Source organism: Oryza glaberrima, chromosome 5 (genome assembly GCF_000147395.1).
Source record: "Oryza glaberrima chromosome 5, OglaRS2, whole genome shotgun sequence".
In the NCBI taxonomy this organism is placed as follows: domain Eukaryota; kingdom Viridiplantae; phylum Streptophyta; class Magnoliopsida; order Poales; family Poaceae; genus Oryza; species Oryza glaberrima.
The window spans coordinates 2,950,119-2,969,376 of NC_068330.1; the positions used below are offsets into that span (position 1 = coordinate 2,950,119).

Here is a 19,258-nt window from a genome sequence, read left to right on the forward strand (position 1 = left end):
GTAACTAATTTATGATATCTGAAAGTTTGAGCTACATATTTTTTTAGAGAAGATTCCATATATGTCCTTGAAGTTTCAGCTAATTCTTTATATGTCCTTTAATTTTGCTCATTCTCTCATATACCTCTAATTTTGGTTTTGGTCCATTCAATATCTGTTGTCATTTGACAGTTTAATATATACCTATTAAAAGATTTTTTTTGTCCTTAGGTATATATGGAATAACCATATAATTAAATTTGTGGAGTGTATTGCTGGAAGTATAGAAATTTATATTGTATAAGTCTATTAATGTATTCACGAGTTTCTTGTGTGAGGTATTATTAAAGATGTATTTTATTTTAGATAATGATGAAAGGTATCATGTTTATTTTCTTATTACTAAAATATCATATGTAGCATGTTTTTTTATGCACATACAACATATTTGACATTTCTTGTGTATATTATCTAAGAATGCTATACAAGATTAAATGTTTATGTTCACCGTCTTAGAAAAACACCACAAATATTTTTAATATATATTAGATTTTTCTATGTAAAATACTTTCTCATACAACAAACTTACGAATGCTATAGTTTTGTTTTCCTTTTAAGGATCAACAAGGGAGGGGGGAGCTAGAGATGCCCCCACCTGAATTACCTTATATTAATATAACTTCTCACGAAGGAGAAGTGAGACATTCAAAGTTCTTACAGAAAAAAGAAGTGGAAAATTACACAGAAACAGAGTTTCTAATTGCATTGGTAAAGACGTCTTCCAGGTTGATATAATTTCACGCTCCTAGTAGTTATAGTTACACAATAAGTTATTATATTACAAGTAGATTCCACAAATTAAATTCTACATTTCTAATATGCTAGCTATACAAGATTTATTATGTAATCTAGCTGCCCTCGAACTTGTCGAAGTAGTTAGATTCATGTACAATCATGACACACTACATGCACCACACACTAAGCATGCATATTATTGATGATCATCTTTGAATGGAGCACACTTTCATGAACAACAAAGAGTTCTCGATAAGCACCAATTAATAAGACCAAGCTAGCTAGTATCATGGGCCTAGTGATATAATGTGTATTAGATGATGCTCCGCGCTTTGCTGCGAGATATATGTTAGATAATGAAGAAATGATGAAATGATTTGGATTGAAATATTATAAAAATGATTTGAGAATGATGATTTAGCATATGTATGTTTAGTTTTAGAATGAAATAAATTGTAGATATAATTACTATATGTTTGCATGTTGAGTTTTGAGTGCTTAATAGGTTGATGCGGCATGTTTATATATAGGTTTTAAGAGTGCTAATAAATATTATGCTTGCATGTTGAGTTATAGGTGTTTAGTGGATATTAACTTTATAGAAAGAAGATGTTAGATTAATTAATTACTCATCAATGGAATCTATACATGTATATATTGGGACTAATTAAGGCAAAAACTAATCATCACTGTACTATATTACTATGTGCACTGCTTAGCTAGCTAACACGTATAGAATATATGCCATTCTAGCTAGGTCATCTCTCCTATAACTAAAAAGATGCTTAATTAGGGGGCAACTTTTTGTCTGCTTAATTAATTAACTGATTTTTATCCTTGTTTATTACTTTGATGCTCGGTTTAATGCCGACCAAGAGATAACTTTGCAAATTGCCAACCAATTATTTGTGGGTTAATTAAATTAATTAACAGTGTGTGTTGTAGTATGTGACTTTGAGTCATCCACGTGTGCTTTGCATGCATGCATGCATGCACACGGGCGGCAAACGGCCGTGCCGTTGAGTCATCCACGTGAAGAGACAACAATTTGTTGTCCCTTTTATTGGCTAAGCTAAAAAGGGGAGTATGTTGGGGGATATTTTAGAGAAGAAACAACTGAACTTCTCAAGTAGAGGATTAGATCAAGACTTCTAGCTAGCTGGCCACTCCCTACGCAGCGCGGCGAACATAGAATTTTTTTTATGGGTATGTATATCTAGATCTATTTAGCAGGTTCCAGTTTACGGAGATAGAATGAAATGAAGAGGTACCACTTACTTACTTTATTCAGTCAGGATTATATGAGTACCTAAGTTTGGATTGAGGGGGTTATACATATGGTGAAAATAGATGAACTATAGAAAAATTTTCTTGACCGGGTTCTCGAGCCCTTCTGCCTACCCTCCCCCCCCCCCCAAAAAAAAAAAATCCTGCCCTTCTATGTAGCTCCGCCCTTGGTACACCCCTCGTAAAACCGAAGTCCAACCGAACAGTTTTAGCTACACTAAAGTGATCTTAAAAAAATAAACTAGATAGCAGAGTGGGATTCAAGCGGCTCCATTTCAGAAGCTTTGTCAAACATGCTTTTAACATTATATATATACCCAAATAAGAAAAGATAGACAATAACTAAAGAAGAAAATATAGAGAATACGGCAAAGGGGACTGAGAATTGAACCCACAACCAATTGAATGAAACATTCATGAACTAACCAAGAAAGCAAACATAGAACTTTGCGCACTATAGATCATAGAGACAAACCAAATATCTGGGTATTCACCTGATATCCAATAAACTCAAGATCCCCGGCCCTGTGTCTGCCATGGCTCTGTGTGCATGTCTACTCAACTACTACAGCCATGGTTCTGTAGTAGATAAGAGAAGATTGTATGGGAGAAGTATGAGAAAATTTTGTCCTTTTTTTTCTCTTTTGTGATGCTCTTTTGTTTTCCTTTGAGTAGCTAAGATCGAACTTAACAAGTGAGATTTGTGTAACTCCAAGTGTAGCGGGATATTATTATTTTATTATTAAAAAGGAAATCTCAAACAAAATAACAGAAACATGATTAATTCAATAATTTGATTAGGACTTTGATGGATGGAACTTTTTTTTAAAGGAGATGGAACTTTTTTTTAGTTTTCGGTAATGATAAACTCAGTAATGGTACTCCATATAATTAAAGGGGAGAAGTATTATTTTTTAAAGATAATTGGGAAAAAATATTTCCAACTGCCTGAGAAGTATATATAAATGAAATGATATCCTTTCCATCTATGGATTTTAGTCAACTGGTTATTATTTATGTATAATTCAACAAAATCAGTTGTGTATAAACGTTATCTACTTGAGGAAGACACATAGAACACACACACAAAGCATGTCATTTGGTTGAACAGAATTATTAGAAATGGCATGCGTGTTGAGTAAGTTTGGTTAGTTGATGCACCCGTGCGTGTGATCTGTCCATTGTTTCTTTATCATGACAATGCAGCATGTTTCTGTCTCAGAGATTTTCAGCCAGACTTTCTAATCAAAGGAGGATGCATGGCACAAGGCCATATCAGGACTCACCAGGAGTAGCCCCACATTCATACTTGGGTGTCTGGTTTTGCCTTTTTGTTCCTAAATATTTTCAGAATTTTAGGCCATACCTTTTCTCCATGTTGTACTAATGTCTTCCTTAATTGGGTTAATTATTAGTTATATATGTAATGCAGAAATGATTTATATGTTTTTTTTTCTGCACCATATAGTGTACTAAAAAAATTATAGTTGCTCTATTTATTTTGCTTGCATCTGGCTCAGCTCATACTCCACCCAAATTAAAACAGCAAAAGAAAATATGAAACCCAGCTTCTTTTTTTTTTTGAAAAGAAAAGGTGGCATGCACAGTGGGAACAATTAAATGGGATTTTGGTCAAGACTGCAAGAAATTAATTAGTTCCTGTGATAACTGAACATCAGGTAATCAGGTCTGTAAAATGTTTCAAGCCTTCAAGACCATTCCGGTCTTTCAATATGGCACTTCCCAATTCCCATGTACTTCTCTGTTTTTCTTTTACTGAGAGCTAGGTATTTACTGGTTGGTGTGGCTTATCAGAATTTGCTTAATTGAAGAATTTACAAACAAGATGCTTAATTCGACTGATTAAACACAACGAATTGACGTCCATTTTAAGAACGGTAGTGAAATGCAGTTCCAAAATAATGGGGACGGCAAAACAAATTTAACAATTTATATGAGACCTATTGTAAGCCGACCGCTGCAAGTTAAACCATTCATGGTGTATTTGAAAGTAAAATCGCTTAAAAATAATTTGTTTGCTTAAAATTGGGAAAATTAAAATGTGTATGCATTATTGGTGCTTGACTCATTCCAACTATGTGGAAATATATATATATATTCGTTCGGTGAAATAGAAATAATAGGATATTGAGGATGTAATTAACTCTGATGGTTTGAAACAACATGTTCACGTGCTTATCTCCAATTTCTCAATGGACGGCATCAATTAATTATATATGCTAAGTTTTAATCAAGTCGGCACACAATTGGTCAGTACTGTACACTATATATGCTCCAGTATGACCTGACCAAATAGTAGTTGTCTCAATAATTAATTATATATGTTGCAATTTATTGTTTTTGTCCTCTCTATATGTGGATAACATATTGTTATTGTTATTTTTATGTCAGCTTATAGTCTCTATATTTTACTAATTGATTTTATTTTATTTTTGTTGTATATAGGATGCTGAGTTGTTGTTTTATTTCCTCCTCAGTCCACATATATATATATATATATATATATATATATATATATATATATATATATACACACACACACACACACACCACACACACAGTCATATACTCCCTCCGTTTCAAAATGTTTGACACCGTTGACTTTTTAGCATATGTTTGACCGTTCGTCTAATTAAAATAATTTGTGAAATATGTAAAACTATATGTGTACATAAAAGTATATTTAACAATAAATCAAATGATATGAAAAGAATAAATAATTACTTAAATTTTTTGAATAAGACGAATGGTCAAACACGTACTAAAAAATCAACGGTGTCAAACATTTTAAAACGGAGGAAGTACCATATTTTTGTTTTTTTCCATCCATCAGTCAAGAGGCCAGAAGTGTACTGGTTGATAGGGACCATTCGATCGGTGTCGGATGATATTTAATTGCCATCTTAGTGGCTGAATAGATTAGTTGAATATGACATCGAATTGGTGTGGAGTCAAACTTTATTAATGTGTTGATAAAATCTGGTTCCCCTGCATCCATACTAGTGATTGAACCCTGAAGTTCTTTAATCCTAGCTTCCCCTAGCTAGGCATGCATGAATGGTTGTTCATTTTGCACATATATTTGAGTGCAAGCTAGCTAGGGTCTAATTTTCTTCCTCATTTCCCTTTTCTTGGACATCAAATTTGTACCATATATAAGGCATATTGTTATGTTAAAAAAATATTTGGTTGGCATGTACTTCTTTTATATAATGTAAATTGTTTACATCTTCCACATCGGTACACACAACTAATAAGTTTTGACTCCAAAATAAAAGATACGAGGTTATACAACAAACTCGCATCTCCGTTCCAATTGCATGATAACTCCTGAGCTAATGAAAATAAATAAATCACACAAAACTCTATAACAAAATTATAAAGAAACTATGTCACCTAAAGTAGGATAAAGGATCCCTAGCTACTGATTTTCAAAGTACATAGTATCCTGGTCCCTTGAAATAGCATTATAGACCAAGAGTGAGCCAAGTGGAAGATATAAAGATGATATGCATTGAATTATTTTTTTATAAATAAAAACTATATAACTGTGGTAAGCCATATTGACTAATACAGATCATTGGCTCCAAACAAAATTAATTTTTAATTAGTTTAGACACTCCCCTAAGACAATTGTCAAAAACATTTCTACATTTCGATTGGGAGGGGAGAGCTATTGGAAGCAATGAAAAGACAACGACAAGGGCCTGTTCACTTTGATGCCAAAAAAAACCTTACCAAATTTTGGTATACTTGCCAAAATTTTGGCAGTATTTCTTATATAGTTACCAAAATTTGGTAGCAAACTAAATGTAGCGACTTTTTTTGACAACTTTATCAAAATTGGTAAAGTTGAAAATGGCATCAAAGTGAACAGCCCCAAATATACAATGCCATATGTTATTGAAAGAAATGGTGTTGTATATATGATCTGGTTGGATGCATGGTAGCTATACTTGCAGGGCAGGGTGCCTATGCGTTGTAATGATTTTTTTAATGAAATTATTAGAAAAAATATAGGAGTTCCGACTAGGACATATTAGAGTTAATAGGTGATACATATACCAAATTGTTTTAATTCGACTGTATATAGTCAGTATAAACATGTAATGTTCATTTTATCTAAAAAAAAAAGGAAAACACATTCACTTTTTTAGAGACCTCATTCATTATAGAGGGGATGATCACTTGCTATACTAGAGAACCTTGTACAGTTAGGAAGTCATGAAGAAGTATATATATTGGGCACTGACCAACTCTGATGTTGCTTGAATTTTGAATGTAGAATTGTTACACCGACAACAACGGCTCACATGACAGTGAGAACGTGATGGTGGTAGATTCAATGTCACTGGACTCACCACCATTGGAGTCTTTTAGAATTATATAGATATATGATCAAGTCTCTCTTCTTAGATGTCCTAATTAAGGCCTTATAGTTGTTATTATTGGTGTGTGGACAATCAATTTTAGGACATGCTCGAAACCATATCTAAATGGAATGACTAGTATCCATTTTTAAAAAGCAATAGTCAAAATAACATGGTCGATCGATCGAGGGCCGAAGACCGCAAAAAGTCGACGATCTATACAATTACAAAAGAACAAATGATGTGCACGATATTTAATTGATAAATTATCAATTGTATTATGGTATGTTTGTCAAAGTATGATCACAAGATAAGAAAACTATATTGGCCTTACCCGTGCAATTGCGTGATGTGCGCGCCAGTTTATGCTGGATATTGACCTATAGAGTGATTTATTTGATTCAAAGCACTATAGTGACATTTATTTTTTAAAACACAACTAGATCGTGTAGCGATTAACTGTACTAATCCAGCATTATTAGTCATTCATTATCTAGAAAAACATTATTAGTCATATAATTTATAGAAATGACCTTAATTCCTCCTCTTCTACAGCCTACGGCTAGCTAGCTAGCCATTTCACTGTCCAGATGAGAAGGGAATTTAAGAGCCTGCAAATTAGAGGTACTCTCCCTCCATCCTACAACAGAATATATATATAAGGAGCCCACAGTTTTAAAAAAAATCAATATTTACATATTTTGACTAATAATTAAATTAATAATATATGTTTAGATCGTACACGTGGCAGCATTATATTCATATTTGAAAGTATTTTTTATATGATATTAATTTTAGAGTCGTTGATAATACGTTATATGAAAAGAAAAGTCAAAGGCATTGTTCTTTTCTTATTAACATACATATTTTACCTCGTGCGAAATCTTTTTATATAGAAGTTGTTTTAAAATATTTTATAAATCTATTTTGTCTCCGGTGAACTTAAACATGATAAATTAAAGTTTTACGTTGGAGACTATGTATACAACAAACTTACACACTTTAAAGCTTTATTTATATTTTAGGATGGAGGGAGGTACTAAGCATGACACTAACTAGCTAGAAGAACACTAGCAAGATGATGCAGGCGTCATTCATTAATTAAACTAATTAATCAGAAGTTAATTGAGATTTGTGGCTTGCTTGACACATGTATACTATACTCTCCCAGCTAAGCTGTGTACTACTCCTCAAGATGACACCACCACCATCACCAGCTTCTCCTTCTTCTTCTCTCTCTTCTCCGGCGTCCATAAATACCAGCGCCACCCTCCTCTCCTCCATCACCGCAACATCCTGAGCTCCAATCACCCACACTCCATTCCGGCCGCGCATTCTCCCTACCTCGATCGATCGATCATGGTGGTGCCTTCCGCGACGACGCCGGCGAGGCAGGAGACGGTGGTGGCGGCGCCGCCAGCTGCGGCGGGGGCGGCGGCGTCCGGTGTCGTCGGCGGCGGCGGCGTGACGATAGCGACGGTGGACATGTCGTCGCTGGCGACGGAGCGCGGCGCGGTGGCGAGGCGGGTGGCGGCGGCGTGCGCGGCGCACGGGTTCTTCCGGTGCGTCGGGCACGGCGTGCCGGCGGCGGCGCCCGCCGCGGCGAGGCTGGACGCCGCGACGGCGGCGTTCTTCGCGATGGCGCCGGCGGAGAAGCAGCGCGCCGGGCCGGCGAGCCCGCTCGGGTACGGCTGCCGGAGCATCGGGTTCAACGGCGACGTCGGCGAGCTGGAGTACCTGCTCCTCCACGCCAACCCCGCCGCCGTCGCGCACCGGGCCAGGACCATCGACGCCATGGACCCCTCTCGCTTCAGGTACGTACAATACCACCACTCACTCTTAGCCTAGCTTAATCGATTAGTTTTTTATTCCCTCCATTTCTCCGTTTTCCCCGTTTCATGTTATAAGATGTTCTAGGTTTTAAATAAATTCATGTTTCACGCTATAAAATGTTCTGGGTTTTGAATAAATTCATGCATGATCTATTGATGAACTTTTAAGAGTCCAAAACATCTTGTGGCATGGAACGGATGGAGTGGCGTATTGTGTTGTGCCTACGTGTCAAAGTATGCATGCTCACGTGGCACATGTATTTATATTTATAAAACATTGTTAATTATCTGCATCTATATAACTAATGTTCTCTATGGTTTAATTTTTCTTAATCCTACCCATGCATATATTCTATAATAAATGCAGGGTGCCGGACTCCGGTCACAGAAGAATATCTGTTTTAATGTATCAGTTTAACTTCGACGATAATTATTATTGTTCGAAGTACAAATTTTCGGCATATTTAATAATTTAGCATTGTTCTATCAAAAGATAATTTCGTAAGAGATTATATACTTGTATAGCTTATTTTTGGATTTTAGGGATCCTTTCCCTATGGTTTTACTTCAAAAGATGACTTACATTTGGATTGGTGATAAAGAATATATAACTAAGTAGACAAAGTTATATCTAGTTCATTTTGAAAAGTTCAAGGCTCTTTTTTTAACGGGAAAGGAGTATCCTATATAAGATATATTATACAGTTAACTCTGTGCCTTTTAAAAGCTCTATTGACAGTAAAATCTCATGTAGCTGGGCATACATGAGCTTAATTACTTCTCTCGATCCTTTTGCGGATGCGCCTGGTTGCTCTTAATAAATTGTCACAAATCTTTGATAACCCTACCATTTCCCAAATTTAAGCATACATGGTGGTACAACTATACTCACTAATTCCACAGTATTGTTACAATAATAAATAGTGCAAATATTGCAATAGTTACAATATAATTAATTTCTTCTATGTATTATACTGTACTGAAACGCATATCGATCACATGCATGGCACTGCATATATGGTCTTAAACTATATATGAGGCAACGTGAATAATATATATTATTAAATTAAGTATTACCCGTATACACACACATACACATATAATTAAAAATTGTCATTTTTATTTATTTTTGCTAGACCCCTCGTCCCTGTGCAGCACTAAAGTATTTTTATTGAACTAGCTGACCTCTACAGGGGTTTAAAGCTTGATTACTTAATTAAACTGTTAATGGAAGACGACTATATATGATCCAATAATATGTTAATTAAGACGGTGCATGGGTGTCCGGTGTCCCTGCAGTATGAGATGAACATGCAAAAATAAATAAATATATATCACGCTGAGTTCCTTAACTAACCGGCCATCTACATATTCATGTCATAATCCTGCATCTGTCTCACTGCTGATGTGATGCCGTCCAAGCAGTAGTAGTGTGGGTTGGTAGCAGTAAAAGGGTTTTGTCAGCTTGGTTAGGTTTTCCTATCTACAATATATCTATCTATCTTTTTCATGTGTTGTCAAAATACATGAGATATGCTTACATATTTCTGCATCTGAGTACTGCTCCGGGGTGATGCAACAAAGCATCAGGTACATATCTATATATTTAGGGCTTGTTCGGATTATAGGATAGGAAAAACATAGAATAGGAAAAGTATAGAAATATGAAAGGAATCTAAGTGTAAAACAGAGGAATAAATAACAAAGGAATACAAAAATTGAGAGCATTCAGATCACAGGAAATTGATTGCCTAGGATTTGCATGCAGGAAGCAAAAAATGAGCACAAGGTGGATGGATTTTTCCTGTACTTTTCCGGTGAAATCAGCATCAAAGGAAACTTTCCTTTGGATTTCCTACAACCAGTTTTCATGATCCGAATGACAGGAAAGGAAGAAATTCCTATGTACAGTATTCCTCCAAAAATCCTGTAAAATTACTCTGATCCGAATAAGCCCTTAGAGGGCTCCATCGTTTAGCCTTCAGTTTATAGGCATAAGAAAAATAAATTTATAGTTATTTTTTGGATTTTTTTCATCGTAATTTATTTTTCCAGTATTTACTAAGAACATGTGTATAAAAGTTTTATCTATATATTATTTTTTAATCACTAATATACTGTTTCGCTTATAACTATATAGTAGTGTAAGGGATAGACTTGCATGATGTCTATCTACATGCATTCATGGGATGCATATGTAGGATAGGCTTGGCTTGGGAGATATCTAGCTAGCTATGGGTTTTTCATCAGCTACAGGGCAATTAATTTATAGATATGCATAATATATTGTGTTCAGAAGTCAAAAGAAGGCCAAGTTGGAATCATGCATACCTGCACTGCACTCATGCCAGTTGCAAGCTTGCAATTGCAACTGGGCTTGCTTCTTTCCTTTTCAGCTGGTTTGGCTTGCATATTTGCCATGTTATGATCTTCTGATGATAGTAGTGCATGTAGTTTAAGGAACCTTTTGACTATATATCAAGGATGGACTAAATGTTAGTTTACACAATAAGGAAAAGGGTGGAAATGTTACACTCGTGTCATCATATACTATAACTTAAGGTAAATTAAGATCAATTTACATAAATTTTATTAAGGAAAAGTTGACTCAAGAAAGCTGCAGTTTATGTTATAATTTTAACTTATTATGTTAGCATATGGGGTTTTCATTTTTAATTCTTCATAGTACTACTTCAGTACATATCCATATGTATATTGTCATTTTCAGACACAGGTCCCATCAATTAAATCACGGAAATGCATGAGTACATAGTTTTCAAAACAATAATTATCACAATAATGGCATAATTGATGCTATGATGGACAGGCCAATGATAAGTTAGTTCCAACAATTTAAGATCATACATAGCTAGTTTCTAAAGCAAAAGAAAAGCATGCAACTGATGGGACATAACAAACTTGATAGCTCCACAAAATGGGCATAAGAAATTTTCTGATGAAAGTTAGGTATCATTGTCTAACCAAATAGACATTGGAAAAGGATCAAGCATACCAATTGATATTTTCATTTTTGCTCTAAAAAATGACTACATAAGTGGTTTTGAAAGCGAAAGCGAATATTGCCCATATTGGAGAAAATGTCTACCAACTAACAGACAATAATATATCAGATTTTCCTTAACTATCTTTGTGCATGCTGAATGAGAGCTCACATACTAGGAGAGATTACTCACCACTCACTGACTGTACTCAGAACCAGGTAGTGGCCTAATCAGAGTTTGCTGAGAGAAAATATGATGAAATGGACAAGAAAACCCTCACTTAGGTAGTTAGAAGACTCCTCTCAGGGTCCCTCTCCAACAAACTGTATATATTTGTGTATCAACCAATCTGACATATATGCAGTGGTTTCCAATTAATGGCAATATCCAACCACCAACTGATGCAGCAACAGAGTGAGTACTTGAAGCATCCTTATCTACCAGAAAGCTCTGCAAGCTTAATTAGCAAAGTACAGCAGGTTTTCATGTAGAAAATGATGTGTTTAGTTGGGATATACATGATATATACTTTTTGAAACTCCTCTTAGTTCTCTATCACCATACATACATCAGCCATTAATATATAATATCCATACTAGTACAAGAATATTAATCTTAATGCCTTAATCAACTCAAAAGCCTAAGCTTAATTATCACAAGCACATCATTTTGGAAACATATTGATAGCAACATGCCAGTGAAGTAGTGAACACAAAGAATGAGATAATAATGATCAAGAATGCATCAGGTTAAGAACAGAATGGCTAGGAAATCTTCACAGTAACCATTTTGCTATATGAAAAGTGCAAGACAAGAAGGAAGAACAACCTCTTTTTGTCAAATGCAACAGACAGGGGCCCACATGGAAGTACACACATGTCTGATGAGAATAAAATGATCCAGGCCCCTAAAGAGCATATCTATGCTATCCATATAAAGCCAAACAAAAGAAAGGAGGCACACATGCAAGGAGTCCTCTTTATGGTAAGATAAAATGAAATGTCCCAGAGGTTGTGTAGTGGCAGGGGCAGTGATACTTGTGATCCACGCACTGATGGGTCTTTCCATGGAGCAGTGGAAAAAAGTATGGCCAATCCTGTCAACAACACATTTTTGCCCATTGGAAAATTTGTCACCCCTCGGCTTCATGATGTACTGCTGATTCTGTGGCCTATCCATGCATCACAAGATTCACAAGAAACGAATATATCATGTCTTGTAGATGGTGCACAAGCACAGAGGCATACACATATACCCATCAGTGTATCATCTTTTCTAATTCATCAGGCAGGCATGCCGAGGGTAGGGTGGTGCAGCTTTTGATTTGCTGCAGCCATCAATCAGTCAAAGGCCTTGCTCCTCTTTCTCCAACTTCTTTTTACTTGTCATGGCACATCCAACCTGATTCTGTGATAACAGCATTCTTTTGATAAAATCAATTTCAAGTTGATTGTGCTCACTTGCTGATATCCCCCCTCTCTCTGTTGCAGTGCTATTGTGAATGAGTACATTGAAGCCATGAAGAAGCTCGCATGTGAGATCCTGGACCTGTTAGGAGAGGGGCTAGGTCTCAAGGACCCCAGATACTTCAGCAAGCTTACCACAAACGCTGACAGTGACTGCCTCCTGAGGATCAACCACTACCCTCCATCATGCAACATTCACAAGCTTGACCATGATGACCAATGCAATATCAAGAGCCTTGTTAGCACCAAGGCTAGCAATGGTGGGAATCTGATGGCAGGTGGGCGCATTGGGTTCGGCGAGCACTCTGACCCGCAGATCCTTAGCTTGCTCCGAGCAAACGATGTCGAAGGGCTACAGGTGTTTGTGCCGGACCACGAGGGCAAGGAGATGTGGGTTCAGGTGCCATCGGACCCATCGGCCATTTTCGTCAATGTTGGTGATGTCCTCCAGGTAGTCACAGTAAATGACTAGAGCAAAAAAAAACAGCATTACATATATCAGAATAAGGTTTACTATTATCAAAAGAAATTATTTCATAGATTATAAAAGGACAGCAAAGAAATTATTTCATAGATTATAAAAGGACCGCATTGCTATCATATGATTTACAAATTATGTGGCTTTCTTCCAGTTATTCATAAAAAATGTTTCTTTGCTCACTGCAAAACACACAGGAAAGTAACATATATTTAATCATTTGATTCATAAGGCTGCAGCACTGCTGAACAATGTTTCTTTTGCCAAAAAAAATGCAACACTGATATGTTTGTTATTTTCAGACTCAAATTCATTGTATTGCTGCAACTCTTACCAGCTGAGAAAAAAATCTCTTTCTAACCTGCAACTACCGCTGTTTTACTCAACTTAAAAAAAAATCACTAAAACATGATGCTGTAAGCCTGGACATAGTTTTGCATTCCTGACATTGTTCGGCTTATCCTTTCTTTGGCCTTTATTTCTTCAGGCTCTGACAAATGGGAGGCTGATAAGTATCCGGCACAGGGTAATTGCAACCGCCTGCAGGCCAAGGCTGTCCACAATATACTTCGCATCACCACCCCTGCATGCACGAATCTCGGCACTCCCAGAGACAATCACAGCCAGCAGCCCACGCCGATACCGATCATTCACCTGGGCTGAGTACAAGACGACAATGTACTCACTCCGCCTGAGCCACAGCCGCCTAGAACTTTTCAAAATTGACGATGATGACAGCGACAATGCCAGTGAGGGAAAAGCATAGGAATTGCTGGTTAAATTGCAGACGATGCCTATGGACCAGTGGGGATTAGGAAGCTGAAACTGTCCCCAAAATTTTGGCTCTCTGGCAGTCTGGCTACTATTGTCAGATATCTCACTATTATGATGGCGTAGTGCCTAAGTTGACGAGTGTGTAATATCGTTAGCAGTCTACAGAAGCTATGGTTGTACGGAAGTAATGTACTGTCGCCTTTTCAGCTAACTATCCATGTTCTCTCTTATATGTAATGAGTTAGTTGACGGATGTGTAATATTGCTAGCATTGTATATAAGCTATGGTTGTACGGAAGTAATGTAATATAGCCTTTTCAGCTAACTATTCATGTTCCCTTTGTCCCTCTAAAGCACAAAAGTAAGACCTAACTACAGAGCACAATAGATAGTTTTTGAGAACTATGATCTATTAAGAAATCTTAAGAGAAATCAGAATACTTTTGACACATGGTTGGCATAAGCTAGTTGCAAGTAATTCTGCAAACCACACCATTATTACACTAGATTAAATTTCATACTTCAGGACAGTCACCAAGTGTCAACTCAACTTACATATGGTTTTTCCTGTGAATGGGAGATAATTGTAGAGCCAACATCACATCAAACAAAATGGAGAGTTTTATGATATATATATGTTCATGCACTGTCGGAAAGAACATGATATTATAAGTCAGTTGCAAATAAGAGGGTAGTAAAAAAAGATACTACCTAACGGATGCACCTCTACCTCCCAATTTATATTTCAATGCACCTCCTAATTTCTTTTTCAATGGCAGAAACAGAAAGGAACCAAAAGATACATATCATTAAAGAACCGTATGCATATATTATTAATAAAGAATGAGTCAGTGATAAGAAATTATTGTGATATAAATCACAGCAAATCCGTGAAGTGGTCTGGTGGCGGTCAATTATACATGCAGTTTTCTATTTTCAATTATACAACTATACAAAGATATTCACTTCGAAACTTTTCACTTCTTTATATAGTAGTGTGACTCTCTCAAAAATCAATACATACTGAAGCAGGAAAAGATTATATTTGATGATCTTACCGAAGGATGTTGGTTGCGTGGTGTGTACCTAGTTCAGCCACCCCCATTCTTCTTTAATAGGCGGTTAACACAGTCTTTAATTACGAAGTTCAAGCCCTTGCTTGCAACCAGAGTCAAGGTCAGCTGCAGGCAAGAAAACCAACAATAGTTTTACTCTTGTATAATCACAATCCTTCCCATTAATCTTCCCTGCATGGTGTGTAGTCACAACGGCAGATGATGACTGCATCAATGATTCCTCAGGGCCACTCTAACTACCCAAATTCATGCAGGCTAATATAATCTGTTAAAAAAAAAAAAGAGTGATCAAGTAATTCATGGAGATAAGAATAATCATGAAACCTCACAGCACTGTTCAAAAAATAAAAAGAACCCTCAAAGCATTTTCATTATATCACTTACCAGCATGTACTATACACAACAGAGTAGATCAAAATCCACCATTACATCACCTTATCCAAGGGCTGTGAGCCTGCAATACGCAAAAATAACAGTATGTCAACAGAACATTTTCTTTCATGAAGTCAACGGTAATTCTTGGAAGATAAAAACAGAGATAAGACATTGGTTATGCAACCAACTAAAGGACAAAGTAGCTCCAATTTAATGGAACTATTCATTGAGCTTGCTGTTTATAACAAAAAGGGAACTGATCAAATTACAACCAATCTCAAAAATAATCTAGAACCTGCAAAATAATGCTTTAGCAATGATTGCTCTAAGTTTACTATATAAAGTGAATTTTGTTCCGTAAGTATCAATTTAAGTGGGACATTGCAGAAATGTCTGTTCAGCACTAATAACTAAAGCAGAAACTGGGTGTTGTTTAAAAACAGTGTTCAAAAAGCATCCTTTAATGAATGTCCTCAACTTCAAGAATCATAAAGCAATATAAATATGAGCATTCCAACCACATGTATATCAAGTCATAAATATTCTATTCAGAAGGGAACGGTAGGACTGTACTCAGGTTTCTTAATTTGATATCTTTAAATCGTTCAGAATCAGGTTGAGCTATGCCTATGCTACCTGAACTTGCCAACAAGGAAATCGTCAGCTTGTCATCATCCAAAAACAATCTTTTTGAAACAAAAGGGGAACACACGCGCACCAGGCTTACTTGTTTCTCAAACATTGCAGAGATGCACCTGATTAGTACTGAAACAGAAACATGTCCAGAAAGGGCATGCTTCAAAATTGGAGAAGGGCACACTAAATTCTAAAGGGAATGGCATGATTACTACATCCCTGAAACAAAATGGTTGGCTCGCAAATAGCAACTTGAAATGTCGCAGGCTGTCATCAATTTCATGTGGCTTCACGCATCAGATGGTCAGACGCCGATGATGATAGCTCGCTTGCCGGTGCCAAGCATTTAGCCAACATCCAGGACAAGAAATGCCCGAATATGTCGATTACTTCATCCACCATATCCACACAAATCATGCTAGAGTGCACAAAATCGGACCAGGTTCCAACTGTGCCTCCAGCATCAGGGAGATCGACAATGTAGTCATGTACCCAACCCACAATGCTTAGACATTCAAAAACCTGACCCTAGATTTGGTACTCTACTAGGTTGGCATGTGGCAGCGAACGATTCTCAAACAGAAGAACATTTCCTGCAGAAACTGCGTCTTCTCGGAGCCCAGAGCTGCACACGAGCAATCAATCGGAACTGCAACGAAAACCTGTGCAGCCATCCACTACTTGACAACACCCGCGTGGCTACAAGACATGCTCGTACCTTTACCTGCAGCTACAGCAACCGGAGCGGCAGGAGATTCCTGAGACCGCCAGCCTCCGCCCATCCTACGCGCGGACCAAAAACACCAGCGCCGCCGGTGGCGGCGGCGGCACGGAGACCCTGACGAGCCAAAACCTGGTGGTCGCGGTTCAGCCCCTCCGACTTGGAGCAGCTCCATCCCCGCCGCCGATCCCCATTTGCGCTGCCTTCCGAGTTAACATGCGACTCCCTCACTGCCCCCCCCCCCCCCCCACGCCGTCGCCCTCGGCGGCGAGCCGGTGACTCGCCGCCGTCCTTCTGCCGACCACCGCTCGTTTGCTCCAAGAGTGTTCGGCAAAATGCCTGAAGGCAAACGGAAGAGAAAGAGAGCAAGGACGGACTATGCTTTGGGCCGAATGGTTTAATCTGGAATTGGACCACGACATCGAGATTAGGAATAGGTTCACTTTAGATCCTCCATTTGTCGCCCGGTCTGATTTTCATCCTCTGTCCAAAAAACCGGGATACAATGCATTCTCTACCTTACAAAACCAGTGCAAACAAGGTCTTCGTCCTATGTGGCACTGACGAGACACTTACATGGTCGTTCGATTCAAAAAATAAAAAGAGAAAAATTGAATACTAAAAAATTAAAAAAATATATGTCGAGCCCATATGTAAGTCAAAAAAAAAAAAGTGGGACTCACATGTCCTCCATCTCATCCTCCCAACCTCTATCTTCTCTCTCCATCGGCGAGCGTGTGCAGAGAGGGACGAGGCAGGGAGGCCGGCAAGATCGGGCCCACGACACTGTCGCTGATAATGTGGGCTCATGAGAGGGGAGGTGGAGGCCGAGGCGCCACTCCCTCGCGAGCTAGAGCTCTACTATCTCTTCGTCTACAACCGCCGCCTGTGGCACCGCTCCGCCACTATCTCCGACACGGCCTTCCTGAAGGCTGCTCATGGGTTGCTCTTGGCCATGTGCCCCGTCTCCAGCGGTGGCGGCAGCGCAAAGAGGGGTGCAAGAGCGTTTCTCTTGATTTGTTTCTCTGACAACCGCGGTGCAAAAATGGCAGGACTGAAGGAAGGTGCTGGTCGAGGTGGCGGCAGGCTCCCCGTCACCGTCCAATATGAAGGTTCGAACGTCCCCTTAGGGTTGATTTAGTCTCATATGTATTGTTGGTATACTTTGTCAGCAAAAAAAACACCATCAAAAGAACTATTAAAACTATTAATATTTTGGTATGATATTTGGCGCCAGACCTTCCTTCATTGGAAAACAGTTTCAACATTGCTCTTAGTGTCATAAGAAAATTACCTTATGCGTCACCGATGTCAAAGAGAACCCCCTAGCTATCCCTTCTTATCTCTCTCCCTTGTTTGTTCAATCCCGCTATCTTCTCACTACCTTTTATCAAGTATGCCATATTATCAACTGAGTTATTCCAAACGTAAACCCTAAATATACCAAGTGTGTAATTCAACGACCTTTTTCATCGTCACATGTAATATAAGAAATACTCCCTCCATTCATGTATGATCAACGTATTAGCGCTGGAAAAGTTTTATATCTTTGATCGCCGTATTTCTCTTCCACCGCACATTCTTAGGCTAAACATGTGCATCGTTTTGTTCTATGCATGTAGGCATGCAACAAGTCTCACGTATTGAATGTTCACCATTTCCCGTTTGCATGTAGGCGTGACTTCTCGTACACATGCAGCGGCTTGTGGTTTTTTTCCGTGCGCATGCAATAATTCAACGTGTAATTGAATTGTGATCTCCTTAGTCACTACATCGATCACACATGAATGGCAATAGTAAAATTCCTTATATGCCACTCAAACTTCATTAGTTCCTTTATATGCCATTGAAAACATATTGCTCTCTTATATGCCATTGGAATGAAATTTATGTCCCTTTTATACCATTGCATTAGTCCGACGTGAATAGGCTATCAAGTTAACTTAAAAATACTAAAATGTCCTTGCTTCTCTCCAGCCAAAAACACCTAACACCCTAACCGATGCTCCAAAAAATTTAAAACCGATGGGTAAAATGACTAAAATCGTACAAGGACAACGCCGTTTGTTCCTTGTTAATCTCGCCCTTCTTCGTTAACAATTTCTTTTTTAAAAAAAAACATTTTTATCGGTTTCAAACACTTGCGGCTGAGTTCTTTTTCCAATTTTCGTAACTCATTTTACTCATTTTCCGCACGTACGTTTTTCAAACTGCTAAATGATATGTTTTTTTAAATATCTATACAAAAGTTGCTTTAAAAAACATATTAATCATTTTTTTAAAATAATAAATATTTAATTAATCATAAAAAAAAGTTTTATGTGCGTGCGAGTTGAGTTCCCGAACATACCCATCACCGCAAACCGACATGTAATCCTCACACGCTGTCTCCGAAAAAAAAAAGTTCCTCACGCACACCCACGTCAGCGCATCACAGGAAAGGCAA

The 19,258-nt window shown here is 37.8% G+C and overlaps 1 protein-coding gene and 1 long non-coding RNA gene across 3 annotated transcripts; one reads left to right on the forward strand and one right to left on the reverse strand.

The window, feature by feature from the left end:
- The first annotated feature begins 7,723 nt into the window (after positions 1-7,723).
- LOC127773619 (gibberellin 2-beta-dioxygenase 1) lies at positions 7,724-14,329 on the forward strand. The gene is made up of 3 exons (XM_052299753.1): positions 7,724-8,266; positions 12,777-13,203; positions 13,718-14,329. Exons 1-3 carry the CDS (start codon positions 7,812-7,814, stop codon positions 13,994-13,996), a joined length of 1,161 nt encoding a protein of 386 aa, XP_052155713.1. The 5' UTR covers positions 7,724-7,811; the 3' UTR covers positions 13,997-14,329.
- LOC127773624 (uncharacterized) lies at positions 13,082-17,037 on the reverse strand. Of its 2 annotated transcripts, none has more exons than XR_008017601.1 (4): positions 16,816-17,037; positions 15,465-15,534; positions 15,063-15,345; positions 13,082-13,220 (listed from the first exon to the last, which is right to left on the reverse strand). It is a non-coding gene; the product is annotated as an uncharacterized LOC127773624 (long non-coding RNA). The 2 variants fall into 2 exon arrangements; XR_008017600.1 differs by having other exon boundaries at positions 16,810-17,037.
- Between the last annotated feature and the right edge of the window lie 2,221 nt (positions 17,038-19,258).

Excerpts from the sequence above, each read along its gene's own strand:
- LOC127773619 (XM_052299753.1), top strand. The coding sequence starts at position 7,812 with ATGGTGGTGCCTTCCGCGACGACGCCGGCGAGGCAGGAGACGGTGGTG. Across the intron at positions 8,267-12,776 it reads ATGGACCCCTCTCGCTTCAG|TGCTATTGTGAATGAGTACA; the intron begins GTACGTACAATA and ends TCTCTGTTGCAG. Across the intron at positions 13,204-13,717 it reads ATGTTGGTGATGTCCTCCAG|GCTCTGACAAATGGGAGGCT; the intron begins GTAGTCACAGTA and ends TTATTTCTTCAG.